At 32.9% G+C, this 27,356-nt stretch overlaps 1 protein-coding gene across 9 annotated transcripts in view; it reads right to left on the bottom strand.

Moving 5' to 3' along the window:
• NBEA (neurobeachin) overlaps positions 1 to 27,356 on the bottom strand; it is a 662,067-nt gene that overhangs the window by 516,482 nt on the left and 118,229 nt on the right. For all 9 annotated transcript variants that reach the window (XM_087865187.1, XM_045796974.2, XM_045796975.2 and 6 more), the window contains exon 11: positions 8,387 to 8,495. In XM_087865187.1, the coding sequence (XP_087721313.1) occupies positions 8,387 to 8,495 (109 nt within the window). The remainder of the gene's footprint in view (positions 1 to 8,386; positions 8,496 to 27,356) is intronic.

Consider the following 27,356-nt stretch of genomic DNA (forward strand, 5'->3'; position numbering starts at 1 on the left):
TGAATTATTAAACCGGGGGGGGGGGGAGGTAAAAGCAAATAAACCTTTTTCTTTTTTTTTTTTTTTAAGATTTTATTTATTTATTTATTTATTTATTTGACAGAGAGTAGGCAGAGGGGCAGGAAGAGGGAGAGGGAGAAACAGGCTCTCTGCTGATCAGGGAGCCGGGGCTTGATCCCAGGACCCCAACACCATGACCTGAGCCACTTAATTGACTGAGTCAACCAGGTGCCCCCAAAAAGCAAAAAAAAATCTTTAAGAAAAGAGCAAATCAAATTCTGAGCACTCACTTTAAAGAAACTTTAATAAAAAGAATAAAATACTTTTAAATTCTAAGACATTTTATTCATAGATAGGTGAATAAAATTAAAATAAGAGATCAATGGTTATATAAAGCTTCAGCCCCTCCTTTACTAGCTATAATTTCACATAGCTTATTATAATATAATATATAATATATGATATAATAATACACAGAATATAGAATATAATATGTAATTTTACATATATTATAATCATTATAAATATATTTTTATTCAGTAATAAAGATTTCAAGAAAATTATCTGATAAATTCTACTTTTATGCTTAAAACTCTGAAATAGAAGAGTCAGGTCCTGTTCCTAGATTAAATTTTAAGAGATCAGATTTTATCCTATAAAATTGTCATGTGTTGGGGTGCCTGGGTGGCTCAATTGGTTAGGTGTCTGCCTTAGGCTCAGGTCATGATCCCAGGGTTCTGGGAACAAGCCCTGCACTGGGTTCCCTGCTCAGCGGGGAGCCTGCTTCTCCCTTTCCCTCTGCCACTCCCCCTGCTTGTGTGCTTGCTCCCTCTCTCTCTGTCAAATAAATAAATAATAAATCTTTTAAAAAGTAAAAATAAAAAAGTAAGATTATTGTGTTTATAAAGAATAGTAAAACAATATAAAATCAGATTGGCCATTACGAACATATTCATTTGGGGAAGTAATTTATAATTTGAAAACAAGTTTTTAACTTGCTCTGTGTTATAAAAAGACATGGTGGAAGCATCACATGAGGCCTTCCTTCCACACTAGTTAAAAAAAGTGTCAGTTTTTTTCAGAGCAATTAAGCTTTTGGTGGTACTTTTTATTCTAAAATTGATCTTTAGGAACTATCTTTCTAAACTTGTGGTTTTTTTACTGGCCTACTCAAAAATCCTACCAGGATTTTTCATTTTCTATGAAAGTTCCCTTCAATAGCATGTTACCTTTACCATAAGTAGTACTTCCTCCTTCTGCCTTGCATTACTGTTAATTATTCACATATCTTTCTTTCCTGATATAAAAGAGGATACTATCTTATTCATCTTTTTTTCTGTCCGGTACCTGCCATAATTCTCAGCAGATGTTTAACTAAATTCATGTCAAATTCAAGAACAGAATAAGAACAGAACAGATAAGACAAAACACAGATTAGGAGAAGATAAAAGAAGATATCGAACTCTGTTTTAATGTGTTTAGTTTGAATGATTGCTTTAAAATATTTTTTATTTTGATATTTGCTTTCATTTCTCAAGTAAAGCTATTTTAAAAATATATTCTCAAGTAAAGCTATTTTCATTTCTCAAGTAAAGCTATTTTAAAAAAAATAATTGATAGTTATAAATCTGTAAAATGCATGCTCTGAAATTTAAACTATAAAACATTATTTTTGTGTGATGACTGAAGACATAATCTGTACGATGAGTGCTATATGAATTGTGATGGAACATATCTGGAAATAGAATTTTAGAAGCTAGGAAAAAACAATTATAATGTCCACTCCAGAAGTAACTAAATCAAATAGGAGCAATGGATGTTATAGGGACAAGTTGCTATTCAGTAAAAAGAGGCCTTTCCCACATTTACAGCAGCCAACAATGGAATGGATCACCAGAAATGTTCATTTTTATTGCAGAAACCACTCTCTCTATATATATATATTATTAAGTAAATTGTGGAAAATTATTTTAATTAGTAGAGGTACGTCATTAAGTAGTTGGTCCTCAATATCCATTTCACTCCTTCCAGGATACCAAAATTGAGCTCCAAAAGCCTAATCCAATATGAATCACTTCTGTGTTGCTGTTGTTGCTGTTGTTTGGGGGAGACAGGTAGACAGTGATTCATCAAAATTTTCATGGCAACAAATAATTCAAAGTAGGTCAAGACTTAACCTGAGCAATCAAATTGGAGGGAAGGATGTTGTTCAGTAATTGAGAGAAAGGAGCTCTTCTATCTACCCCCCACCTGGATGTGAAAGCCTATAGCACTAACTCGACCTGGCAACCTTCTTAGGACCACAAAGGATAGTAGTTACAGTGGCAAATAAAATCATGAGTATAGATGGCAGAACAGAAAAACCCTGGGTCCTTGATGGCATAATTGAGACTCAGACAACCAAATTCTAGAGCCCAGCTTCATTGACATGTTTTACTGGCTATAACTGATCTACTCCCCAACCTTCCCCAACCTATTTCTGTGCTTGGGAGGCTCCCTTGGCTATTGGCTTCCATTGGGTTTGACTAGTTAGAGACATCAGCGGGAAATTAAAGGACAGGAAAAAAATGAAACTGGGGGGACCCTGGCTTTACCTCTTCAGGTAAATACACTATATTCTTTTACTGATGACCATACTCTTGTCAGGTACAACTTCTCCTAGAACAACAATAACTTTCTTTTTGAGTTACGATAAACACTCACTCCTCTCACCTCTGCAAACCTTGCTGATTTCCCTTAACAATGCTCGCAACTTTTCAAAGATCCTTGCGTTAAACTCTTCAATAACCAAGTCTGAGTGTGATATCTGTTTCCTACCAGGACTATGACTAATAAGCCACCTATCACTAGACTTCCAGTTACAACAGCAAGCATTTTTCCTAAATGTTTAAGCCACTTTGATTCAATTTTTTAAATTAACAACCAAAAATATTGAATACATCAGATAACTTAAGTTTCCTTCAAACTCATATTTTGGCAAAATAAAACAAAACAAAGAACCTCGAAAGTTGTTCATGAAATAGTCTATATGTGATTAATCAGAAAGCCTCTCATCATTAGACTATCTTCCTTGATAACTAAGTTATACCTTCTAAGACAAGGAGATAAAGCTAAGTGACAGTTAACCATTAGCTTATTATTAGTTGATGATAAAATAAAAATGGAGACTTTATTATCTATACTATTCATCCAGCAACTGATGTTTAAAAATAAAACAGTGTGAATATTCATCTGGGAAGGTGAAAAACATATTCTTTGAGGTAATCAGACAAGTACGCAAATGCTTTTCATTTATTCAATTAAATCCAACAAATATTTATTGAGGCAGGTATTCTTTCTTTAGGTACTGAAGACACACCAATAAGGTGAGAACAAAAAAGATACTGTCCCTGCTTTTATGAAGCTGAAGCTTATATTCCAGTGAAAAGAGGCAGAAAATAAACAAGTAAAAAAAGAAGTCAGAATCATGCTGTAAAAAATTAGGAGAGTAGGGAGATAGAGATGGTTATGGAAGAAGGGGTACTATTCTGTTTAGAGTGATTAGGGAAGACTTCTCTGATAAGGTGTCATAAGCGAAATCCTAAATCAAGTGTAGAATCAAGCCATGTTGGATACCTAGAAAAAGAATGATGAAAGCAATGGGAAAAGAAAATGTAGAAATCCTGAGATGGACTCATGCTTACCACTTTAGTTTTTAAGGGAAAGGCAAAGAAGTCTTTGCATGGCCAGTGTTTCTGCAACAGAGAAAATAAGAGGGGGATGATAAGAGATGATGTCAGAGGTAAGAGAATTGTGAATTTACCTTGAGAAGGATGGAGCAGTAAGGTCTGACACATTTTAGGAAGATTAGTCTGGCTGCAAGTAAAAAACAGACTGTGGATAATCAATAGTGAAAGAGGATGACTGTCTGAAATAAGATGATATCAATGTGATATAGAAAGGAGTAAGGTAGTAAGTAGAAAGCAGTCATTCATTCTGGGTATGTTTTGATACCTAGACAACATAATTACCAGCGTATGGATTTAGTGTGTCAAAGAGTCAAAAAGGATTAACATTTTTGGTCTGAACTACTTGGTGAATGGCGACGCTATTAAGTAGAGAAAACTGAGGGATGAAAGATTTGAGAGGAAAATCAGCCTTTAAAATTTAGAAAGAAGAGGCACTAGTAGGAGAGAATAAAACAGGAGACCAAGGAAGTAGGAAGAAAACAAAGAAAGAATGCTGTCACAAAATACAACTGAAGAATTCATTTCAAGAAGGAAAGACTTTTAGAACTTAAATGTTAACAGGTCAAATAAGATGAAAACTGAGAATCTTAAGATGTAAGAATATAAGACTATTGGTGACACTGACATGAGCCATTTTAAGGAAAAAAGACTGATTGGAATAGGGATGGATCTAAGACTAAATAGGATTCCAGGAATATAAGGGTGGCTTAACATATGAAAATCAATTACTGTAGTTCACTAAACTAGGAAAAAATTGAAGAAACACAGTAATTATCTCAAATAATGCAGAAAAAGCATTTGACAAAACTCAGCACCTGTTTATGATATAGAAAACTCAGCAAACTTGTAGTAGACAATTTCCTAATTCTACTAAAAGTAATCTACAGCATATTCCATACTTAGTGGCTAATTACTGAAAGCTTTGCACATGAGATCTGGAATAAGATAGGGATGCTCACTATTACAGCTTCTGTTCAGCATTATACTGGAAGTCTTAGTGCAACATCAAGGGAAAAAATATAAAAAGAATAAATACTGGAAAGGAAAAAATAAAACTTCCATTCTCCGTTGATGAGATTTTCTACAAAGAAATGTTTTTGAAAAAAGAACAAAGTACTAGAATTAATAGAAGAACAGCAATATTGGTATATAAAAGGTCAATATAAACACCAATTATATTTCTATGTTTCCATGACAAATAAAAAAACTAACATTTGAAAAACCTCAAGTTATCTAGAAATAAATCTAGCAAAAAGACAGAAAGTTTTCTACACAGAAAACTACCAAAGAGACCTAAATAAATAGAAGGATACACTAAATGTATGAATTGAAAGGTTCAAAATAAAAATATCAATATAATACAATGAAAATCCTACCATTTTTGGTGGAAATTGATAGGTATATATATATATATAAATAATATATATATAAATAATATTGGGCAAAAACCCAATAATAGCCAAAGTAATCTTGAAGAACAATAAAACTAGATGACACACTATGATATATCAAAATATACTAAAAAGGCATACAAATTAAGATAGTGTTGTACTGGCTCAAAGAAAAAAACCCACAAAAGATGGATTCTGGGAATGATATCATTTATATACGGTTATCGGATTTATGGCAAAAATTAAATTGCGATGCAGTGGGAAGTCATCTTCAGTAAACAGTACCAGGCCAGCTAGCTACATATTTGAGGGTTAAAAAAGAACTTTGACCCTTATGCCTCATGCCATACACAAAATTCAATTCCAGATGGACTGTAAATCTAAATGTGAAAAGTAAAACAAAATTTGGAAAGAAAACATAGAACAGTCTTATGGCTTTGGGATACATTAGGATCCGAAATGGGCTAATCATAAAAGAAAATGAAATGGTGACCTATATTAAAATTATATTAATTATATAATTAAAATTAATAAAAAAGATTAAGAGAATGAAAAAGCAGGCCACCAAAGAAGCGATATTCGTGATACCTACCTAACAAAGGTCTCATATCTGCGATAAAAACAGAATTATCACAAATCAAGAAAATGATAGATAATTCAAATGAAAAAGGGCAAACACTTTGAACAGGTATTTACCAAAAGAGGATAACTACTAAAAGACAATAAATGTATGAAAATGTTCAAATTAATTTGTCATCATAGAAATCCAAATTAAAACATAATGTGATCTACAGAATAAGACTATCTTTGCAAATCATGTATCAAATAAAGATTAGTATACAAATAAAATATTGCTACAATTCAATAATGAAAATATCACAATTTTTTTACTGGGCAAAAGTTCTAAATAGACATTTCTCCAAAGAAAATACACAAATACCAATAAGCATATGAAAAAGATACTCAACATGATTAGACATCACAGAATTGCAAATAAAAAATGAAATGCCATTTCACACCCACTTGAATAAACTAGAATACAAAAGACAATTAACAAATGTTGAAAAGATGTGAAAAACTAGAAACCTAATACACTGCTGGTAAATATGTAAAATGGTGGAGCCACTTTGGAAAACAATCTGGCAGTTTCTCAAGTGGTTAAACATAAACATATTAAAGGCCCAGCAAATCAATTCATAGATAGGTATCTAACAAAGAGAAATAAAAATATCTGTCCACACAAAAACATGTACATGAACATTCATAGCAGCATTATACATAACATCCAAGCTGGAAAAAACACAAATGTCTATTGACATTTGAATAGATAAACAAAATGTGTTATATACAGACAATGGAATAGTGTTCAGCCATTAAAAGGAATAAAGTACTGATATATACTACAAGATGGAAGAAATCTTGTACACACCATGGTACATGAAATAAGATACAAAAGACAAATACATGCTCTCATTTATATAAAATATCTAGAGTACACCAAATCAGAGTCAAAAGTAGATTTCAGGTTGCCTAGAAGTGGGAGTTTTGAAAGGAAATGGGGCAAACTGGCAAAGGACATGAATAATTACTCCATAAAAAAGAAAAAGTGGATGTGCTATAAATACATATGAAAATATGTCCAATCTTATTCAAATTTTCCAAAAATGCAAATTAAAGCCACAATGAGATAATTTTTATACCTAACTTGACAATATAATTTTAAGGATATTATTTCTGAGAAAGAGGAAGAACTGAATATGTCTTTTTATTTGATTTAAAGCCCTTTCACTGAATTTCTAATTTTTTTAATTTATTATTTTTCAAGATTTTATTTTTAAGGAATATCTATGCCCAACTTGGGGCTCGAAACTGGAACCCCGAGATCAAGAGTCACATGATCTAATGATGAAGCCAGCCAGGTGCCCCTCACTGAATTTCTAATTTTAAGCTAAATTTTAACTGTAAAAGAATGCTCACTTTAGAAGTATGCTGATAAACTCTCAGCAAATAGATGAAAAGTATATTCAAGGGCTAGTGCTTATGTTAGTGATCTTGTCATACACAGTATTATCACAAAGCATTTCATAATATCTGATTCATGTAAAATGTAATTTAACATAAATCCTCTAAACAATTCTTAATTAGATAGAAAAAAAAATAGTTTTCCATGAAACCAAACACTGAAAGATAAGCTTAATGTTACTGCAAAAAATTATTTCAGTAAAGAAATGCTGTCGATGATCGATCTATTTAATAACCTACCCCTCCTCCATCACCAATCAATCCTTCAAGAAAGAATACTTATTTCAAAGCAAAGGTTACAAGGATTTCAAAGGTAGAGCAATCTGAGTTGAAAAAACTATCTCCAAAGGTCTTCTCAATACTATTTCCGAAGAGAAAAATAAGTTTCTTCTTCTCACTTGAGGACTCACCTCTATTATTCTCAAATAGTTCCATTTTCAGAGCAACAATATGCTAGTGTTAACTGATAAGAATAGGTTTGAGAGAGCTAATGAGGGTGACAGATATTTGCTTAGAAAAGAAAAAAGCCAATACTTGTATACATAACTTGCCCCTTTACTTTTTAAAAGAAATCACATGATACAACCAAACTCTTATGAGACCATAATCAGAAACCCAGGATTCATTACCAGAATTGTAATTTGGTTATAGTTGTAACTAAAGCAAAGAAGGTCATAAAAAAACCCAAAACACAAATGACACAAAATGGGGAAAATTAAAACCATCTATTTTGTATTGTTTATATTATTTAGTGATTAAAGAAAACCTATCTTAAATATTCAGATATATTAAAAGCAGAGATAAATCACAAACTAATGTTTCGCTTATTACAAAATAAAGATTTTTTTACCTCATAATTGGAAAATTAAGCAAAAAACAAAAAATCCATTTAAAATAAAATAGACAAAACTACTAAGAAACGTAGTTTGAATATAAAGATAGCAAAGAAACAACCAGGAAAAAGAATTAAGGGGAAATACTTGTAACTCTGAATAAAGATAGAGGAAAAAAAATTTCTTTAGTTTCTATCTTCACTCAAAATTCCTCAATTATATAGATTTCTAGCACCCAATTTAGTTCAATGTCTACACTTAAATCTAAATGCAAAATACAAAAGTAGATATTTGTGAATTAGCCAACAATGAGCAGTCGATGAAAAGACAAACTATAGAAAAAATATAATTAGGGATTGTCAGTTGTTCAGCTATATACGACACAATAAAACCATCAATATGTATCACTTACCTTTTCAAGTAAGTAGCCAATGACTAAAAAGCCTTTTCCACCCAGCATCTGTTCTTGCATGGCTACTGAACTTTTAAGTAGTTCAACCAGGAATGCCAAAAGAGTAGCACTGCATGTAAAGTACAGATAATTTCATTATGTAATCATCAAATGTTGATCATAAACACAGTGTTCCATTTCAGAATTTTATTATGCCAAAAAGATAACAACCAAATTCAAATCTAATCTTTATTTTGCTGACAGTGATTGTTATACCTTATATTGTACAGGAATATATTTTCTCACAAGCATGAGAAAATTAGTCTCATCTCTTTAAAATTAAATATCATAAATCAAAATACAAATGCATAGTTTTTTAAATTCCAAAGCCAAATACTGAAGTTCATCTACACACATGTACATTACCTGCTTCAAGTAAATCTGACATAAGAAACACACCCACAAATACATCAATTCTCCACAATAAAGACTTTCATCATAATACTCTTTTGAAGAACATATTATCTTAGGGAATTTTAAGTATGTATGCAATATTGCTTTGGAGGAACACACTTGTTTTTAAAATAAACTTTTCATTTAGACCTATTTTTCAAAAAAAATGTATATGTTTTACAAAATATCCAGAGAAATATACAACAAGTTTTTTAATATGTCCATATATGCCTTCAGGAAAGCTCATGAGAGCAGAAAAACAAATGATCTGTATAATATTGAAATGAAAGTGGCAGTTAATTATACAATGTATACACAAACACATAAAAGCACACAAAGATAAGTGCCAGACAAAGATAAAGCGCTTGATATGTCTGTTGAATGAAGAAACAAAACAAAAATAAATGACTGCATTGAATTAAGCTTTAATAATACTTCACAAAGTTATGCTGAAAATTTTTCAACTAGCAGCATTAACGCATGATGGCATTCCTAAGAAAATATATATTCCCTCATTGTATATCCTTACTGTAGTTTATAACAATAAATGACAAGCCAAACTTCATCAGCAATTAAAATAACTATTTGCTGTGCTTTATAATGTACCCTAAATTACCTATTTATATTCACAAGAAAGGGTAAAACCACAATTTTCTAAATATATTTTAAATTCGCAAGTACTCACTCCTGCAAGGTATTAAGAAAATTATTAATGAGGAAAACTTGAAAATCACTAAGTCCAAAAGTGATTGTATTCTCTCAAGTTATTCTAGCTCTTCTGGTTTCAATAGAATTGATAACACACTTCTCTGATAATGTGGCTATTCTTGTTCAAATCAGAAATTCTCATTAAAAGAATCAATAGCAAAATTATCATTGTTATAAAAACTGATAGTTCAATGGGTTACATGACATCAGCTAGAAAAAAAATAGTATATCTGGAAATAAAGTACTTCATTACAAGAAATTAAAATTCGATTACATTAATTGGCCCTATTTCTTTAAACCACACACACAAAAAAGTAAACTGGTATTACAAGTCAACGATGTTCTTTTATTTTGTCCTAAAGTTAGACATTTACAAATAAAACACAACTACCGAAGAATCTCGGGATTTTTTTAATGTTTCTGTAAAGAAGAACAGCTATTAGGCAATCTAGTCCATTTTTAATGAATTGTATCAATAGTAAAAGCCACTTCACAAATAATTGCACAGGTACTACTGCACAAAATACTTCTGCCTAAATGTTTGAGAAGAATAAAGAAACTACTGCACAGAGATTACACAATGTCCTAATCTTTTCATGGAATTCTGACCTACACTTGACTTAATGATGTAGGGAGAAAGATGACTAAAATTCCTAAAAATCAGCACTGCCAAAAAGAAAGACTGGAAATGCCTATGGTCCCTATGGTCCATGAAAAAAATGCAAAAAAAAAATATATATTTCTTACAATAAATTGCCCTCTATGTAGAACTATATAAAATTACAAGGATGCCATGGATTTTCTTATTCTTTTATGTCAGAAGGACTACTCTTTCTCAAACATCTACAAAATTAGCTCAGACTTCTATTCACAGTGGAGTTCCATTACAAAATCAGAAATATTAATTTTATTCCAAAATCTTAACACATGACTATGCTACCCATATAAAGTTAATTTCACTTCAGTTTTAGCTATGACAATTGAAAAGTCAAATGCATTCACTAACAAAAGTATTTTAAATTGATACCTAAAACTGAATGCAATAGCAATACCACATCTTTTCAAAAAAAATCTTTAAAATAGGTATATTTGACATGGTGGATGTAATAGTAAATAGATGGCCATCTTCGAAGAGGTACATTTGCAAACATAATTTAACAAACTTACCAGTAACTAAAATGCATCGGATTGCTGCAGGGCTCACAATAAACTTGCAAAATTCTGTGTACTGCCATACAAAATTTCTCTCCATTCTTGCCTATTTCCAACTCCCCTAGATACAAAGGCAAATATAAAGGATACTTCAGCCCATTCCTATATCTCCTACATACCACTTCCTGTCTAGACACATCAGTTCATCTGTAGAGGATCTAAGTATATAGGATAACCAAAAACCAAGTATCTATCAGCCAAAACTAGTATATACAACATAGAAGATTCTCTTGAAAAGTATAGCAATACCTAGAAACAGATTTTCATGGAATATTTTACTTGATAGACAAAAAGTGTACTGACTTTCATCTCATAAAGTAAAATTGCTAAACTTTTCAATAGATAGTACTATAACATATCATGTTCTATGCGTAGCAATTCTACTTCAGGAATAGTTAAGGGTGTTTAATAATCCTGTCTCCCTTTAAGGAAAATGACACTAACAATCTATAGGGTTATTCTTAAAAATAATTATTATCTTCCAGTTCTTAATAAGCTCCCATTAAATTTGAAAATAATATTTATTTCAAGTACCATACTCATAAAGGCCTAGACCTTAGAAAAAATGAAGAAAATAGTATTATAATACCTCTAATGACTTAGCATATTTATTATCTTGCTAGAGTTTTCTGGTCCATTTATTAAAGAATACCATATAGTCTTGGCCCACAAATACCTGAGAATATTTAATAACTACGTATGAACATGACTAATTTCTGTCTCTAATGAAAAATACGTAACATATTTAGGTTCCATTAAAATTTATATATAGATTTGGACTTGATTTTAATGTAACTGTATCCATTTCAATTTGTCCATTATTTATTTTTTAAAAGTAACTAATGTAGATAACTCATGTCATGTGATCCTAAAAGTTTTATTACCTTTGAGGTATTTGATTATTTAAAGAAGTAACATATCATAAAGACAGCCCTAACGTATAACTGAAATGATTAAGACTGAATATGTAACCTAAGTTCAGTTCAAAGGCAGTTCTTAGGATACAGAAACTGGATTTTCAATCTGCTTTATAGTGAAACAAGCCATGTACCTCAGCTAGATGAACTGCTTAAATATATTGAGAAGAACGGAATTTATAACGTAAAAAATTAAAGACTGCCCAAGATCCAACACCTCCTCCCCTTTTAAAAGGATGCTTTTAATATCTTAAGAAACACTATGGACAAAGTAATTGCCAGAATAAATTCAGAAGTAGATTAACCTCCATTAAAATTAAGGTATCAGTAGGGGAGAAAATCTTTTGACTTTTTCATAAGGTTTCATTTTTTATGTAGCCTAATTTGGTATTGAGATACATTGAAATCTTGCAAAGGATGATTAAAATTATATAAAATATCTAATACCATTGTTTCTATGCTATTTCTTTAACTATAAAACTTTTCTGAGATGAGAGTGATCAGAGCAGGAACAGAACTGTAAAAGAAATCAACTCAAGTCCATACCCAAGATAATTTCTCACTCAACGCAATTAATTTCTCGTGACACACATGCAAAACAAAACAAAACAAAACAAAAAAACCCAACCTCACAGAAGTTAGAAGAGTTAAATTCCTTCACAGTTCAAAATTAGAAAGCTCTAAAAAGTTTCTAATTCCAGGTACATTTAACGGTCACTTTTAGACAATGTATTCCTAAAGACGCACTCTTAAAAGAACACTGCCTACCTGCCTGTATATGCAATGAACCTGATACACGAACTGTCACATTCATCAGTTCAGTGGAGATACATGCCGAAATAAGTAAAATACATTTATCTGCAGAGTCAAACAAGGAAAACAGTGAAATGCAGCACAGTAAAATGTAAGGACAGATGGAATACACTGGTAGCACATGAAATCACTAAGCCTGCCCTTAGCCATGCAATCTCTCAGTAATTTCTACGTTTTCTTACAGCCTGATAAGGAGACAGGCAGCTTCTACTGAATTTGCTACCACTGTCATGGCTATTTAAGAGTATTCTTTAAAGGCCCTATTTTAATCAGGCTATTACACATTTTTACCTTCTTCTGGTAACAGATTTTGATTTTATGTTTCATCAACCTATTTTATCTGACAAAATATATTAGAACCAAAAAAGTCAAAGTTTATAAACGTGTGACTGAAATATCTCAAAATCTGTCTTATATAGGAAACAAAATTTTAAAATTTTTACTTCTAAAGGAATTTATTCTAAACCTCTTATGACATAGTTGCATGTTAGTATATAGTATCTACCAGCATTTATATAGTGAGAACAAAACAGCCTTTTGATCAGCTCCATTCATAACTCTAAATAGCCAATAAAGATAGAGCAATAAAAAGGCTCTACTGTAGAAGAAATAACTCTTAAAGCCTACTAATTTACATTTAATCCCAATCGAAAAATGGCCACTTACAATGTGCTAAATGTGCTTGTCCCTTTCTGAAAATTGAGTGGACGTGCTACAAGGGGCAGCACCACTACAGTAACCATGTGTAATCCATGGATACTTTAGAAATGTCATGATGTAACTTTCTAACACCTAAGAAGTTCAAAATTCCAAAAGTACAATAGAGAGATTATAATGATACATGTGTGACCTTTACTATGTATGCATCTTCTAATGCCCCCCAAGATCAAAATATGCCCCAGCAGGGAGGCCAAATGGCCATTCCTTTATCCTGGTGCGAGCTCCATTTTCAGCCAAGCAGAGCCTATTTAACAGAAGCAGGATTAAAAAGTATACCCTGGAAGCGCTAAAATTATCCAATAAAGAAAATAAATATTAAAACAGCTGACCACACGGAAAGCTGAAATAATTATTTGGTATTCAGACTTTACAGGAATTTTCTATTATTTTTAAGTATCTTTTAAATAATCCAGCAAAAACCCCTGACTCATTTCTTTTCTCGTGTGTGTGTGGGAACGCACGTGCACACGTGTGTGTGTCCAATTCTGAAAATGGCAGATATGTACATTTTTATAACCCCACCACAATCAAGATACAGATCAGTTCCATCACACCAAGAAAACGTTCATTTATCCTATCCCTTTACAGCTTTACAATCACATTCTTCCAACTCCCATAATCTTGAATAACTACTCCTCTCTTATTTATCACTACAGTTCTGACTTTTCAAGAATGTCATATAAATTGAATCATTTAGTACAGAACCTTCTGACTTTATCTTTCTGACCTCAACATATTGCCTTTGAGACGCATCCAAGTAGTTGTGTATGTCAAGAGTTTATTCCTCTAATTGCTGAATAGTATTTCATTTTATAAATGGATTACCAAAGTCTGTGTACAACTGAGTTGTAGCTAGTTAACAACAATTATGAATAGGACTACTAGAAACATTCATATAAAGGCCTCTGGGTGAACACAGTTTTCATTCATATCTCATAAACACAAACCTATGAGTAGAGAGCCTGAATTATAAGGTAAGAGTGTATGTTTAACTTTGTAATAAACTACCAAACTTCCAGAATGGCTGTACCACTTGGCAATCCCGCCACTAATATATTCCAGTTGCTTCTCATCCTTGCCAGCACTCGGAACCATGAGTATTTTTTATTTTGGCCATTCTACTAAGTGTGTAGTTGTATCTTATACTAGTTTTAATATACATTACCCTATTGATTAATAATGCTGAATATCTTTTCATGTGCTATTTTGACATCCTTATATCCTCTTGGGTCAAGTGTCTGTTCAAGTTTAAGCCCATTTTTTTAAATTGAATTTTATGTTTTCCTACTATTGAAGTTTAAGGGACTTCTTTATATATTCTTGATATAATCCTTTGTCAGGTAAAAATTTTCTACCATCTTCCTCCAGTCTGTAACATCTTTTTGTTGTATCTTTTGCAAACTAAAAAATTTTAACTTTGATGATGTCAAAGTCAAATTTATCAATTTTTGTCTTTTATGTACACGCTTTTATTGTTATGACTAAACTGATGTTGCTTAGTCTAGATCACAAAGATTCTCTCCTATATGTTTTCTTCTAAAAGTTCTACACTTTTATATTTTACACTTAGAGTTAATTTTGAGTTAAATTTTTTTAAGGTGTGAGGTTTATGTCAAGAGCCATTTTTTGGCATACAACTATGCCTCCCTTAGACTGATTTTGCACCTTCACCATAAAACAATTGTCCATATGTGTGTGGGACTATTTCTAGAATCTATTCTATTATAGAGATACATGTGTCTATCACCTTGCTGATTCACATACTGTATTCATTATTAGAGCTTTATAGTATGTCTTAAATCCAGGAAGTATTATTCCTTCAACTTCATTCTTTTTCAAAGTCATTTTAGCTATCCTAGTTACTTTACCTTTCCATATAAATTTTAAAAATCACCTGGCATATATCAACAAACAAATCTAGCCAGGATTTAATTGGTATTATGTTAAATCTATAGATCAATTCAATGACATCTTTACTATGTTGAATCTTCCTTTACATGAACACAATATATCTCATCATGTACTTAATACTTCCATTTTTTTCATCAGTGATTTATAGATTTCAGCACACAGATCCTTACATGTTTCTGACATTTATATTTTCAATATTTAAGTTTCTGAAGCTATTGTTAAGCGTATTTTTCATTTGGCTTCCTACTATACACTGTTAATGCACAGAAATAAAATTTATGCTTGCATGAGAAACTTGTCTCTTGCAAATTTTCTGAACTTGCTTACTAGAATTTTGTGTGTGTTAATCCTTAAGAATTTTTTACATAGACAATCATGTCATCTGTAAAAGGGATAGTTCTTTTTTTTCCTTTCCACCTGAATGACTTTTGATTCTTTATCTTGCCTCACTGCAAAGGTTAGACCTCTGATTTGGATCGGAATCACAAAGGTACAGCTCAGAGCTAAACTCATACATAAGGTCATTGAGCTACTTCCCAAGTTCTTCCCTTTCCGTGATTTCCCGGATAATTTCTGGTTGTGGGGCTCTTCTTTTCATTTCTGTCAAAAATGCTAGTGCTTCAGTTTCCTCACTCTGCTGCACACTTCTATAATGCTGTTCAAATCCAGGGCAAACCAGCAGTCAGAGAGAGATGAAACAAAGCAATATAGAGGTTTCTGTTCTGAAAGTAAAAATCCTGGAATCCACGAGCCCATCCATTCTATCAAGTAAAAAGCTAAGCAGACTGATAAATCAACAACTCTTCTAGGTCCAATAAGAGAAGAAAAGAACAGGGCAAACTGATGCCCTCAAGATTGAGAAGACAAACAGCAAACCAGAGGGAGTCATGGTATCAGAGCAGAGACACCTAAGTGGAAACACTGTGGCAAACAGTGTCCAGTTAGGAAAAACTGAACTGTAATTGACAAATTGATGTAATCTCAGTGCTTTCAACCCTTCCCCTCATAGAGAGGACTCTACATTTACACTGCAATTTATTTCCAGGAGATCAACCAGGTTTTCATAAGTATCAGAAAAACCCTCCCAGGCTTCTTAGGGGAAAGGAAAATGAACTTGAAACATACCAGAGCAATCTGTTAACAAGGCCTGTCCTCAGGAGAATCTAGTTAACCAATCCTGACCTGCTGAGGTATTATAAGAGCCTAACTGACCTAGAGAAAGGAAATATCCAACTACAGTCAACTACAGTCATCTTCTCCCACCTAAGGGGGCTGAAAAAAAACTGAGAAACATTTGTGAAGTTCATGGTCCAGAGGCACAAGCTGACTAAAAGACTAATACAGGGGTAAGGATGCTTTCTCTCCCTGAAATCTCACCATCACATTACCACAGGCCTATTTATAGCAGTTCCTTTTACCAAGTACATACTGTCTATCAAGAAAAAATTATGTTAAGCCCTTATGCTAAGGGCTCTAATGGATAAAAGAGGCATCATAAAAGAACAAATGGACAATGTAAAAGCAGAGAGATGGAATTCCTAAGAACGACAAAAAAGAAATGCTAGCAATAAAAAATACTGTAGAAGAAATGAAAAGTGTGTTTGATGGGAATATTAGTAGACTGAACATGGCTGAGGAAAGAATTTGTAAACTAGAGTACATATCAATAGAATCCTCAAAAACCCAAAGCCAAAGAGAACAAAAACTGGAAAGAAAAAAAAAAAAAAAAAGAATACCAAGGACTGTGGGACAACTACAAAATGTGTCGCATACGCGTAATGGGAATACCAGAATGCTAGAAAGGAAAAGAAGAAATATTTTTTAAAAAACAATGATTCAGAATTTCCCCCAGATTTTTATCAGAAACCAAACCACAGATTCAGAAAACTCAGAGAACACCAATCAAGATAAACGTCAAAGTAAACTCTACGTAGGTATATCATTTTCAAATTACAGAAAATCAAACAACAAAAAATTCCTATAAGAAGCCAAAGGGAAAAAACACAATACCAATAGTAGAAATAAGATAAGAATTACATCTGATTTTCCTCAGAAATCATGTAAGCAAGAAGAGAATGGAGTGAAAAATTTAAAGTGATGAGAGAGAAAAAAACCCCAGCAATCTCAAGTTCTCTACCCTGAAAAATTAGATCAATGTTTCAAAAGTTTAAATAACTGTGCTTAAAGTGATCAAAAATAAGAGGAACGGCATTCATAACATAAGCATAGGAGATCATAAAACAATTATGTGATCAAGTCCCATCCATTGTGAGGTATGAAAATAATTTGAAATCATAAAAATAAAATATATTTCTCTATACATGTGGTGGAGCAGGAGGGAAAACTTTTTTTAACAGAGAATAAATATCCCTGTTGGGCTTCTAATCCAATATATTTTTTTCCTTTGAAAAAAAATTACCCTTCAAAAGTGAAGGAGAAATAAAGACTTTCTCAGACAAAAATTGAGGAAATTTGTTGCTAGTAGACCTGGCTTGCAAAAAATGTTAACAAAAATTCTTTAGAGAGAAGGAAAATAATATAGGTCAGAAACTTGGATCTATACAAAGAAAAGCAAGGGCACTAAAGAAGGAATAGTGAAGGTAAAATAAAAACTTTCATTTTTTTAATTCTAAAATGATCTAATACACAACAGTTTATTCAAAATAATAACAGCAACACTGTATTTCATTATGTATGCTTATACATTTATGCACATGAATATATGCTTATGTATGCTTATATATGAAATTAATGACATATGAAGTTAATGACAGCAATGATACTAGGGACAAGAAGAATCAATGATTATTTTGTTATGAAGTACACACAATACCCATAAAGTAGTATACTGTTGATAGTAGACTTTAGTTGCAAACTCTACGGCAACCATTAAAAAAAGTTAAAAAAAAAAAAGTATAACTGATATGCTTCTAAGAAAGGAGAGAAAATGGAATTATAGAAAATGCTTACTTAAAATCAAAAAAGCAGAAAAAGAGTAATGACAAAAACAGGAACAAAGAACAAGACAACGAATATAAAACAGTAACAAATATGGTAGATATTAATCCAACTATATAAATAATCAATTTGAATATCAATGCCTAAATGCATCAATTAAAGGTCAGAAACTGTCAGAAGGAAGTGAAAAATACAACCCACCTATATGTTGTCTAAAAGAAACCCAGTTTAAATATAAAGACACATAGATTAAAAGTAAATATATAGAAAAAAATATACCATGCTAACAACAATAAAAAAAAAGTAGAAGTACTGCATTAATTCCGTACAGGCAGTCTTCAAAGCAAGGAAAGTTATCAGAGATTAAGAAGGGCATTATAGAAAGAAATAGGAGTCAATTCTTCAGAAAGACATTACATTTCTTAAAGTGTATGTGCCTAACAACAGAACATCAAACTATGTGAGGCAAATACAGCTAAAACTGCAAGGAAAAACAGATGAATCTACTGTCACACTTGGAGACTTCAAACCCCTCCCTCAGAAACAGACAAATACAGCAGGCAGAAAATCAGTTAGGACATAGTTGAACTCAACACCACCAACAAATAACTGGAGTTAATTGATATCTATACATGACTTCATCTGACAACAGCTGAATACACAATTCTCTTAAGCTCACATGGAACATTCACTAAGCTAGATCACATTCAGGGCTATAAACCACATCTTACAAATTAAAGAGAATAAAAAATCATACAATGTCTATTCTCAGATCACAACAGAATTAATAATAGAAGTCAATAACAGAAAGGTAACTGGAAAATCCCATAACACAGGGAGATTAAAAGCACACTTCTAAATAACATCAGTAAAGGACATCACAAGTATATTAAAAAATATTTTAAATGAAATGAAAACACAACTTAGTAAAATTTTTGGAATGGAGTAAAAGCAATGCTTACAAGGAAATTTATAGCATCGAATGCTGTGATACTGTGATTTATAATACCAATATTCATATTTGGTCTTCATACCTGTTTCTGGCACAAAGATCCTAAAACCCTTGAGACTTCCTAAGTGATGGGAGTAAGAAAGATGTCTTTTGTCATGTTAATGAGATGACTTTTGGAACTCACCTAAAGATGAGAACTAGTTGCTAGTGAAGCCAATCATGTGATTAAAAGGTTGGAACTTTCAGTCCCCCCTCCCCCACCCTGTCTTCCAGGGAAGGGAGGAAACCTGGAGATTGAGTTCAATCACCAATGACCAATGACTGAATTGATCATCTATGTAATGAAGCCTCCATAAAATCGCAACAGGATAGGGTTCAGAGAGCTGGTCTGTAAGCACATGGAGATGCTGGCAGAGTGGCATGACTGGAGAGGGCATGGTAGCTCTGTTCCCTTTCCCCATACATTGCCCTGTGCATTTCTTCCATCTGGATCCTCATCTAAACATTCATCTGTACCTTTTATCCTATCTTTTTATAAAAAATCAGCAATCCAATAAGCAAAATACTTCCCTGAGCTCTGTGAGACACTCTAGCAAATTAATTATACTGAAGGAAGTGGTGGTAGGAACCTCTGATTGATAGTCAGTCTGTCACAGGTCCAGGTAACACCTGGCATCAGAAGACCAAGGAGGGGGTAATTCAATTCCCCAATCTATAGTCAGTTGGCCAAAAGCTTGTAATTGGTGTCTAAAGTCAGAGCAGCAGTCTTCTACAACTGGGCCCTTAACATGTGGGATCTGACACTATCTCCAAGTAGATAGTATTAAAATTGAAATAAATTGTAGAACAATCAGTTAGTGTTACAGAGAATTGTTTGGTAGTGACTGGTACAGGGAACCACCTCTGCACACACTGGAATTATGTGATCAAACCTCTATAATGCACCTATAGAAAAGAGGAAAGATCTAAGATAATTATCTACATTTCCACCTTAGCAAACTAGAAAAAGAAGAGCAAACTCAATCCAAAGTAAGCATAAAAAAACAAATAATAAGAATTAAGGTACGAATGAAAGCAATTAAAAGAGGTAATCAATAGAGAAAATCAATGGAACAAAAAGTTGGTTCATTGAAAAGATCAATAAAATTGATTAAGCCTCTAGCCAGTCTAAGAAAAAAAGTGAGAGGACACCAAATACTAATATCAGGAATGAAAGAAGGGATATAACTACAGATCCTATGGAAATTGAAAGGATAAAAAGAAATACTAGGAACAATTCTATGTCCGCAGATTTGATGACCTAATGAAAAGGACCAGCTACCTGAAGACACAACCTGTCAAAGCTCACACAAAAAGAAAGACATTCTGACCAGACCTGTATCTATTAAAGAAATTGACTCAATATTTAACAGTTTTCCAAAACATGGGGCGCCTGTGTGGGTCAGTCGGTTAAGCGTCTGCGTTTGGCTCAGCTCATGATTCCAGGGTCCTGGGATCTAGCCTCGCATCCGGCTCTCTGCTCAGCAGGGAGCCTGCTTCTCCCTCTCCCTCTGCCTGCAGCTCTGCTTACTTGTGATCTCTCTCTCTCTCTCTCTGTCAAATAAATAAATAAAATCTTTAAAAATAATTTTTTTCCAAAACAGAAAGCACCAGGCCCAGATGGGTTCACTAGGGAATTCTACCAAAAATTTTAAATGGGAAGAAATTATACCAATTCTCTACAATATCTTTCAGAAGGTTGAAGCAGAGTAACTTCCTAACTCATTCTTCCTAACTCATTCCTAACTCATCCAACATCGCTCTAATACCAAAACCAGACAAAACATTATAAGAAAACTACAGACCAGTATCAACCATGAACATAAACACAAAAAACTTCAACACAATATTAGCAAATTGTATCCAAAGAAGCATAAATGGATTATACAACCCCAACCAAGTGGGATTTCTCCCCAGTATGCAAGGCTAGTTCAATATTCAAAAATCAATTAATATAATCTATCACATCAATGGGCTAAAAAAGAAAAATGACATGCTCAATTTAACAGATGCAGAAAAAGCATTTGACACAATTCAACAACCATTCATGATTAAAAACTCTTTGTAAGTAAACAAGAAACTTTCTCAACTTGATAAAAACTATCTATAAAAATCCCACAGCTAGGTGTACCTGGGTGGCTCAGTCAGTTAAGCACCTGCCTTTGGCTCAGGTCATAATCCCAGGATCCTAGGATCAAGCTCTGAAATGAGCCCTGTGACTGGCTCCCCACTCAGCAGGGAGCCTGCTTCACCCTCTCTCTCTCCCCCCTCTCCTTCCCCTTCCCCTCTTCATGCTCACACACTTTTTCTGTTTCTCCTGCTCTCTCTAATAAATAAAATCTTTAAAACAAACAAACAAAAAAACCCCACAGGTAACATCATACTTAATAACAAAAAAACTCAAAGCTTTCCCACTAAGATCAGACAGAAGGCAATGACGTCCCCTCTCACCACTCCTTTTCCACATCATACTAGAAGCCTTGCTATTGTGACAAAAAAAGAAAAAAAGGAGACATGTACAAATCAGCAAGGAAGACATGAAACTGTCTTTGTTTGCAGGCAGCATGATTATCTGTGTAGAAAAATCCAAAAGAATCCACAAAAAAACCTCTTGGAACTAATAAGCAATTAAAGCAGACTTGCAGGATACAAGACCGATTTAAAAAGTCAACTGTTTTCCTCCAAACCAACAATGAACAAGTGGAATTTGAAATTTAAATTTCAGTACCATTTATATTAGCACCCCCAAAAATACTTATGTGTAAATCTAACAAAAATATATACAAAATTTATATGATAAAAATTATAAAGCTCTCCAGAATTATATAAAAAATGAACTAAATAAATGGAAAGGTATCCCATGTAGATGAATAGGAGGAATAAATACTTAAAAGGTGTCAGTCCTTACCAAATTGATCTATAGGTTCAGTGTAATACTAGTCAAAATTCCTTAAGTTATTTTATAGATAGTCACAATATATTCCAAAGTTTATATGAAGAGGCAAAAAGTAGCCAACAAAGTATTAAAGAACAGAGCTGGAGGACAGACACTACTAACCTCAAGACTTACTATAAAGCTATAGTAATCAAGACAGTGTGGTATTGGTGAAAGAATAAAAAATAGATCAATGGATGGAACAGAATAGGGAGCCCAGAAAAGACACCAATAAATAGTCTTGATTGATCTTTGACAAATGAGCAAAGGAAATACAATGGAGCAAAGTGTCTTCCACAATGTGGCTGGAAAAACTGGCCATCACATGAAAAAGTAAATCTAGAAAACAGACCTTACAAGTGTCTCAAAATTTACTCAAAATGGATCACAGACATAAATGTAAAAAGGAAAACTAAGTAACTCTTGGGAGATAACATAAAAAACCTAGATGACCTTGAGTATGGTGATGACTTTTTAGATACAACACCAAAGGCACAATCCATGAATAAATAATTGATAAGTTGGACTTCATTAAAATTAAAATTTTCTCCAGGAAAAACAATATCAAGAGAATTAAAAGAAAAGCTACAGATTGGGAGAAAATATTTGCCATAGACACATCTGATGAAGGACTGTTATTCAAAATATAAAAAGAACTCTTAAAATTGAACAATAAGAAAACAAACAAGCTGGTTAAAAAATGAACCCAAGGCCTGAACAGACACTTCACTGAAGCAGATAAACAGATGACAAACAAGGATATAAAAAGATGTTCCACATCATGTCATCAGGTAAATGCAAATTAAAACAATGAGATACCACTACACACCTTCTACAATGGCCAAATTCCAGCATACGGACAACACCAAATGCTAGTGAGGTTATGGAGCAACAGGAACTCTCACTCACTACTGGCGGAATGCAGAAAACAGTATGGGCACTTTAGAAGACAGTTGAGAGGTTTCTTACAAAACTAAACATACTTTCATCATATGAACCAGCAATCATGCTCCTTGATATCTACCCAAAGGAATTAAAAACTTAACACCCACAGAAAAACCTGCACAATGTTTGCAGCTGTTTTAGTCATAATTGCCCAAACCTGGAAACAACCAAGATGTCCTTCGATAGGTGAATGGATAAATAAACTGTGCTACATACGGACAAAGGAATATATATATATATTCAGTGCAAGAAGAAATCAACTATCAAGTCATGAAAAGCCGTGGAAGGATCCTAAATGCATTTTACTAAGTGAAAGAAGACAATCTAAAAAGGTTACTTACTCTATGATTTCAACTATGACATTGTGGAAATGACAAAACTACTGGAGACAATAAAAAAGACCAGTGGTTTCCACGGGGTGAGTATGAGCAGGAAAAGGATGAATAAGCAGAGCACAAAGAATTTTTAAAAAGTAAAAATATTTTATGGTATTATAATGATAGATATATGTCATTATAACTTTTGTCCAAACCCACAGAATGTAAAACACCAAGAATGAATTCTAAGATACACTACAGACTTTGAACGATTACATTGTAATAATTTAGTTTCATCCTTGGTAAAAAAATGTGTCATTTTGGTGAGTGATACTGATTGGGGTGGGGGGGTAGGTATGTGTGGGGAAAGGGAGTGTATGGAAAATTTCTTTATCTTCTTCTTGATTTTATGGTAAACAAACTGCTCTAAAAAGAATGAAGTCTTTAACAAAAACTAAAACTAATTCTAAAAATTAAAAATGAAAATATCAAAAGCAATAGAAATTATGCAGAGAAGAAAGTTTTGGGTTTTTATTTAAGGCCTGTTGATTTTGAGATACCTTCTATGTGGTTTGGGTATATGGACCCTAAATAGAAGATAGCTAGAAAAAAAGCTTTGGGTGTTGTCAGCCTAGGTAATAAGACCATGGACCTAGAAACAAAATAAAGTAAAAGCAAATAAAATTACAATACTAAATTGACTAGAATCTCCTGATGATGACTTATTAATTCTTTTCTTAAAGATTCAACCCATTGCACATAATGGTCATCACATCCAGGGAAGAGTAAGGGAAAAGAGCCTCAACACTGGGGAGACTCTTAGTATTTTACCAACTTTCATTAGAAAATCTGGGCTTCTGAAGGTGGAGTCCAGCATATGACAATAGTTCTTGTAAAAGCAAATAATATTTATTTTATTTTTAGACTCTATGATTATCATAAAATCGAATGAAGAATTTTTCTCACTTTCAAAAGGAATATAGACAGAAAAGTTAAAAGAAATGAATGCTATTTCATGTGAAAAGTAACAAGATTTGACAAGATTGATTGAAATATCTAAGGAGAAAGTGTGTGGATATACAAACTGGAGGAAAATTAAGGCAACTAATTCAGTAAAGATGTGCTTATGGTAGCCAAAATTTCTGCAACAAATAATTTACAGTTACTACTTTGACAAAACAATTATCTTTTTGGGGGTAGGGGGCAAAGATAAAGCAAAAGCCTTGCCTTTTACAGAGCAAAATTATATGTGCTGTAAAATGAAATAGCACAAAGTAACATAGCATTAAAAATGCATTTCACTAAATTTAAAGGAAACTTTTTATGAAAGAACCATTGTGAAAGCAATCACTCATTATAAAAAAACTTTAAAATGGACTATAAGACACCAGCTTATTTGAAAAGTCAATAAATCATAAGTCACAAATCTAGAATAAAACAAAACATCCATTCTTGTTGACAGCTGACAAATTTATTAAATTTCTAGATGTACTAGAAGTTTTATTATTAGATATCTCCTGTAGAGACTCCACAGAGTATAAAGGACTTGCCTGACAAGAGGAAGTTATTTGAACATTAAATTATAGTTTTCTTATGTTTCAGGCAGAATACTTAATGTATTTTATTTTTTACTTCTTAAAAATTAATTTTCACAGTAAATTCAATATAAATTCCATTTTACTTTAGTTAAATCTTACTAAATAAATTATTTGCTTTTATTCTCCTCTAATAGTAGTAATACATGTACATCAAATACACTTTGTGTCTGTTTTACTTCAAAGAATTTTTCATTAATAATTTAGTAAACTAAAAACAGCAAACTAGATATAGTAAGAAGTGACAGACATACATTCTTTCTGAAGAAATATAAAGGGAATATAATTTGATAGGTATATATTTAAAAATACTTAAATGCTTTTGGAAACCAAAATACTATATTCTTCTATTTATTTATTTATTTATTTATTTATTTATTTATTTATTTATTTGACAGAGAGAGAGACACCAGTAGACAGGGAACACAAGCAGGGAGAGTGGGAGAGGAAGAAGCAGGCTCTCAGCGGAGGAGCCCAATGTGGGGCTTGATCCCAGAACGCTGGGATTACGCCCTGAGCTGAAGGCAGACGCTTAACGACTGAGCCACCCAGGCGCCCCCAAAATATTATATTCTACATATATTAACAATAACCTTCACAAGAGAGACAATCATTATGAACAGGTACTAATTTCACTTCTTTTGCCTACTGAAATCAATCACATTTCATTTTTTTGTTAGTTGGATTAAAACTATACAATAAAATTTTGACATTGTATATGTAATAGGTAACTTTCCCTGAACTAACAATCAGAAAACATGGCTGGAGAAAGGATTTTTAAGTCATTTGAAAGTGTAATGGAAAATCTGGTTTAGGTAGTCACTGAAATACTGAAATATCCAGACAATTTTGTTGATTTACACATGACCATAGTGCTAATCAGGAATTTACAATGAAAATTTTTTTTAAAGATTTTATTTATTTATTTGACAGAGAGACAGCCAGCAAGAGAGGGAACAGAGCAAGGGGAGTGGGAGAGGAAGAAGCAGGCTCCCAGTGGAGGAGCCCAATGTGGGACTCGATCCCGGAACGCCGGGATCAGGCCCTGAGCCGAAGGCAGACGCTTAACGACTGTGCTACCCAGGCGCCCCTACAATGAAAATTTTAATTAAAGTAACGGCTTAATTATTAAGGGGGTTATAAAATTCAAGATAATCACTGGAATAACTGATTGGCAAAATACATTTTAAGAAAAAAAAAAAATCTTGGGAAACCTGGGTGGCTCAGTCGGTTAAGTGACCAACTCTTGATTTTGGCTTAGGTCATGATCTCAGGGTTGTGAGATCCAGCCCAGTATCAGGCTCCATGATGGGTTGGAGCCTGCTTGGGATTCTCTCTCTCCCTTGCCCTCTGCCCCTTCCTGTACCTCTTTGTCTCCCTCTCTTAAAAAAAAAAAAAAGGAAGGAAGGAAGGAAGGAAGGAAGGAGGGAAGGAAGGAAGGAAGGAAGGAAGGAAGGAAGGAAGGAAGGAAAGAAAGAAAGAAAGAAAGAAAGAAAGAAAGAAAGAAAGAAAGAAAGAAAGAAAGAAAGAAATCTTCATTTAAGTTTACTGAACAAATTAATGAGCCATTAACATTCACATTACAAGAAGATTCTTAATGATAAGTCACTGACATAAATTCCTTCTGGGATTCTCTAAATTTTTTTTATATCTCACATTCCATCAAGCAGTCTACCAAATGACTTGTATCATAACTAAAAACAAAAAGAACAGTTTTCTGAGAAAAATATTTATATATTTAAAAAGAATTCCTTAAACTATCACTCGAGATTGATAATTTGCAAAATTTTTCAGAGTTAAAACAGCATTAGAAATAAATTTTAGTAATACTGTATCACATCAATAGACTAATATTTACTGAGGAAAGAAAGAAACACATTCAATGTCTACTATGTACCAGACACTGTGATAGATATTTTGCACATACTATCTTAGTTTAATTCATTTTACAGTCAGATAAAGTTGGCATTATTAAAAACCATTCCACAGCTGGCAAAAGTGATTCTCACAGTTGTCCACAGTGGTTTAGAGGGAGGGCTCTGGAGTCAGGCTTTCGGGAATAGGATTCTGGTTCTAATCTGCTACTTAAGTCTTGTGGTTTGAGGAAGTTACTTGGTTTTTCTCTCCCTTAGTAGCAGAAAGTATTAGGTGAGATATTACAGTTACAGAGACTGGCACATAGTAAGTACTCAGTAAATGCCATGTACTACTACTACTACTACACACTCTTGAACAATCCCATCACCTAAGACCAGATAGTACATAACACTGGTTTGAGTCTTAATCTGTCTGACACAAAAGAACTGCTCATTGCATCACACTGTCTCTAATGAGAGTTTCTTCCTTGGTGTATTTTTAGTTGTTTGATATACAAAAGCCTATTTATGCCTTGCACCAGAAAACACATTTTTTCAAAGCAAATTCTTCCCATATCATGCAACAAGGAAGATTTAATTTTATCATGTAAAGAATTCAATAACATATGTTCTGAAAAAAAGGAGGGTGGACCAAATGAG

This window comes from Ursus americanus, chromosome 10 (assembly GCF_024610735.1).
Source record: "Ursus americanus isolate L20-20 chromosome 10, mUrsAme1.1.p, whole genome shotgun sequence".
Taxonomy (NCBI): Eukaryota; Metazoa; Chordata; class Mammalia; order Carnivora; family Ursidae; genus Ursus; species Ursus americanus.